This window comes from Arachis hypogaea, chromosome 2 (genome assembly GCF_003086295.3).
Source record: "Arachis hypogaea cultivar Tifrunner chromosome 2, arahy.Tifrunner.gnm2.J5K5, whole genome shotgun sequence".
Taxonomy (NCBI): Eukaryota; Viridiplantae; Streptophyta; class Magnoliopsida; order Fabales; family Fabaceae; genus Arachis; species Arachis hypogaea.
Window position 1 is genome coordinate 94400826 of NC_092037.1, and position 4217 is coordinate 94405042.

The window sequence follows — 4217 nt, forward strand, 5'->3', positions numbered from 1 at the left end:
TATTTTTATTAAACACAATTTTATTAATCCATAACTTCAATAAAGTAGAAACTACAAAAAAAAAAGACAAAAGAATAAATAGTAGATAAATATGGTACATGAAAATATATATATTTCACCAAATCAATAATTTTTATATAATATATATTAAAATATAAAATATATATTAAAAATAAATTAAATAACATATATTCATACATAATAGATAATGATTGATTTTTTATGTATATATAATATTGTTTTATTTACATAATAAACTATATAAAAAATTTCAAACAAAAGCAAAGAGTAATAAAAGAACAAAAAAAAAAAACAAAAACAAAAACTTCCAAGTTATAAACCATAAATAAGTGAAAATAATTTAAGAGACTAATTAGACCAACCAGCAAAATTAGGGCCCTCAATTTTTTTAACCATTTACTCAATAAAAAATGTATTGAGTTGAATTGGATTAGTAAAATGTAACTAAAACCGAACTAGTTAAGGTAATGTCCTAATGAGTAACCCTTGAAAATCGGGCTAGGTTGAAGGAACGAGAGAGAGAGAGAGAGAGATATGAATAATGGGATTTGAACACACGCGCCACATGTGAGAGTGTGGAAAATGCACTGATAGTGACAGCAAGCAACCCTACCAGGCAGAGGGGAAAACTACGTATGCAGACAAGCTTACACAAATTAGAAAATAAAAACAAAAATTAAATAATATTACAAACATTTTATTATATATATCCCAAGAAAAAAAAAAGAAAAAAAAGTAGAAACAGTGTGAAGAGAGAGAGAGAGAGAGAGAGAGCACTTTACCACTCTTATACGCTGCACGCATCCCATCCCAGAAAAACACAAGCAACAACAAAGAGTGTTTGCCACACACAAAAAAGAAAAGGAGAATAGAATCACATTCATGGCTTTCACCCATCACTGGAACTGTTTGGAGCTCAATAACAACCCACACAATCAACAACAACAACAACAACAAAACAACAAGCTTTAGAGGTGCCCATGTTTTTCATTTTTGTTTTTCTTTCTTTTGATTTTTAAATATAATTTTGTTTTGAACACCATGTGTTTGTTTTATTGTTTACATCAACAATTTGGGAACATCCCACAAAAAATTTAGAGCTTTCTTTTTCAAATCCAAAAAAGATAACTCATTTTTTTCCCTGTATGTCTCAGCTTCGAAATCAGCTTAATTTCTAAGCCTTGGTTGTGGATTTGTAAAATCAAGCCCCATTGCTGCGTTCTCTTTTCTGGGTGTGGTTGTGGAGGCAAAAGGTTCAAACTTTGAAAAAAGCTGGAGTCTTTTGTGTGGGTGGTTGTGTGGGTTCTTGTTGGTGCTGTTGTTGTTGTTGGTAGCTTTCTTAAATGAAGGCGATGCCCTTTCCTTCTGAGGAATTTCAAGGGAAGGGAGTGTTGGATTTCTCTTCTTCTTATTGTTCTGCGACAGATCTGTTCTCACTGCTTCAGCATCAACAGCAACTTGTTAATAATCATAGTATCCATCAGCCACCACCACCACCACAAGAAGAAGAAGAAAAGTGGAGGAGACGGGAAGAAGAAGAAGAAGAGAACAAAGGCTATGTGGGCTGCACTGAGCCCACATCTGTTCTTGACTCAAGAAGAAGCCAAAGCCCTCCTTCATCCTCCTGCACAATGTCCTCTTCTCTTGGTAGCAGCAACAACAGCACAAGCAAAGGTAGTGCTGGTGGTGGTGGTGGTGGCTGCTCAGCTTCTGCTGCAGCACTCACCTCAGAGAACCCTCCTCCTCCTCCTCCAGAAGGATCCATGGAGAAATGTGGCGGTACAAGAATGATGGATGACTGGGAGGGTCAAGATCAGTCCATTCTGAGGTTAATCATGGGTGATGTTGAGGACCCTTCTGCTGGTTTGACCAAGCTCTTGCAAACTGGCTCTCACAATGTTGATTTCAGTTCGGGAGGGTTTGGTGTTGTGGATCAAGGAGGCTTGATTATGGACCCTTCTGTGCCAGGGAATTATCCTGCTTTCCCATTCCTTGGGGCTGAGAATACGGATGGTCACATTGCAAAGACCGGTGGGGTTGCTGAACCCATGTTTTCATCCGGTAACAATCCTATGTTAGCCTCCACATCTCCAGCTGCAGGTGTGTTTGGCTCTCAGCAGCCTGTGTTTGGAATTGTGGATGAGAAGCCTCAGGTTATCAACCCTCAGTTTATGATGAATCATAATCAAGTTCAGTTTTCAGAGAATCCTTCATTCTTTGTGCCATTGACATACCCCCAAATGCAAGAGCAACATGTTGTTTACTCTCAGCAACCAGCGAAGCGCCCTCTTTCGAATGCAACCGTCGGTCACAATTATCAGGTGCCGAGATTACCCCTTTTGGATTCGGGGCAGGAGCAATTTGCTAGGAGGCAGCAGCAGGCCCAGCTTCCTTTGTTTCCTCATCATAGTCAGCAGCAGAAGGTGAGTTCTGCCGGAGACGAGGCGAGCAACCAGCTTCAGCAGGCTATGTTTGACCAGCTTTACAAGACTGCTGAGCTGATAGAAGCTGGTAATCCGGTTCTTGCGCAAGGGATATTGGCGCGGCTCAATCACCAGCTCTCCCCGATCGGCAAGCCTTTTCAAAGGGCTGCTCTCTACATGAAGGAGGCATTGCAACTACTGCCCCATTCAAACATCTCCAATTTAACGGCTTTCTCACCTATCAGTTTCATATTCAAAGTTGGAGCTTATAAATCATTTTCAGAGATATCACCGGTTCTCCAGTTTGCAAACTTCACTTCTAATCAAGCCCTCATCGAAGCTGTAGAAAGGTTCGATCGAATTCACATTATTGACTTCGATATTGGGTTTGGAGTGCAGTGGTCTTCTTTTATGCAAGAGCTTGCCTTGAGAAATAGCGGTGCATCTTCTCTTAGAGTTACTGCCGTGGTATCGCCCTCAACCTGCGATGAGGTTGAGCTCAGTTTTACAAGAGAGAATTTAAGTCAATATGCAAAAGACATTAACTTATCATTTGAGCTCCATATCTTGAACATCGAATCATTGAGCTCTCCGTCCTTTCCCCTGGCTGGTCAATTCTTCGATAACGAGGCAGTTGCTGTAAATATGCCACTTTCTTGTTTCACTCATCATCCATCACTGGTTCCATCGGTCCTTCACTTTGTCAAGCAGCTTAGGCCAAAAGTGGTGGTTACTTTGGGCAGGAATTGCGACCGAAACGATGTGCCTCTTCCAACCAAGGTAGTCCATGTTCTTCAATATTACTCAGCCTTGCTCGAGTCGCTTGATGCTGTGAATGTGAACCTAGATGTCCTCCAAAAGATTGAGAAGCACTTCATCCAACCATCTATTAGAAAAGTAATCGTGGGTCACCACCATTATCATTCACAAGAAAAGCTACCTCATTGGAGGAACCTCTTTGCTCAATCAGGATTCTCATCGTTCACATTCAGTAACTTCACAGAAGCTCAAGCAGAATGTCTGGTGCAGCGTGCGCCCGTGCGGGGATTTCAAGTGGATCGAAATCATTCCTCTCTTGTTCTATGCTGGCAGCGAAAAGACCTCGTGTCCATCTCGCTTTGGAGATGCTAAACTAGCATCACTTCTTGAAGGTGCTTCAGAACTTACTACTGCAATTTATGTAATTGTTTGTGTAATTTAATTTAGGATTATCAATGGATCATACCCATATGCTTTCTTGACTAGTTGGGTAGATTCCGCTGTTTTTATTATTAGTATGTCACTTCAATTGTGGGTATTATTATTAATCATGACTTCCCCACCTCCATCTAGTAATTAATTGACTCTATGGTTTAAATTCTATCTCCATTGTTCCTTTGTTAACTTGATCGCAAAGCAAATTGCTTTGTTTGTAAGGAACAATTTGCCAACATTGCTGTTGTCTCTTTATGTTTATCCCCATGCTTTAGTTTAGTTTCAGATTAGTTGCTTGATCATGTGCTATATGTTCTATACATGATTTCTATATGTAGCATAGAAAATGTTGTGCCAATTCAATTGTGTCTAGATACAGGCATTGGATTCAATTGATTTGTGTACTTGGTTTGAGTTAAAAAAATGCATTAGTATAAGTAGTATTGTCTCATTTTGTTATATAATCAAATGATGCAGGTTTTGTTTATAGGCTGGCTTCACCATCATGAATAATTAATATGTGTTTACATTAGAATTTAAAATGAATATAGCCCAGGTTAGTTGGTTGATGAGAATTTT

General features: G+C 39.2%; 1 protein-coding gene across 1 annotated transcript; it reads left to right on the forward strand.

The window, feature by feature from the left end:
- Positions 1 to 709: 709 nt before the first annotated feature.
- Positions 710 to 3876, forward strand: LOC112751984 (scarecrow-like protein 6). The gene is made up of 2 exons (XM_025801345.3): positions 710 to 995; positions 1176 to 3876. The coding sequence occupies exon 2, from the start codon at positions 1365 to 1367 to the stop codon at positions 3573 to 3575; it is 2211 nt and encodes a 736-aa protein (XP_025657130.1). The 5' UTR covers positions 710 to 995; positions 1176 to 1364; the 3' UTR covers positions 3576 to 3876.
- The last annotated feature ends 341 nt before the right edge of the window (positions 3877 to 4217 follow it).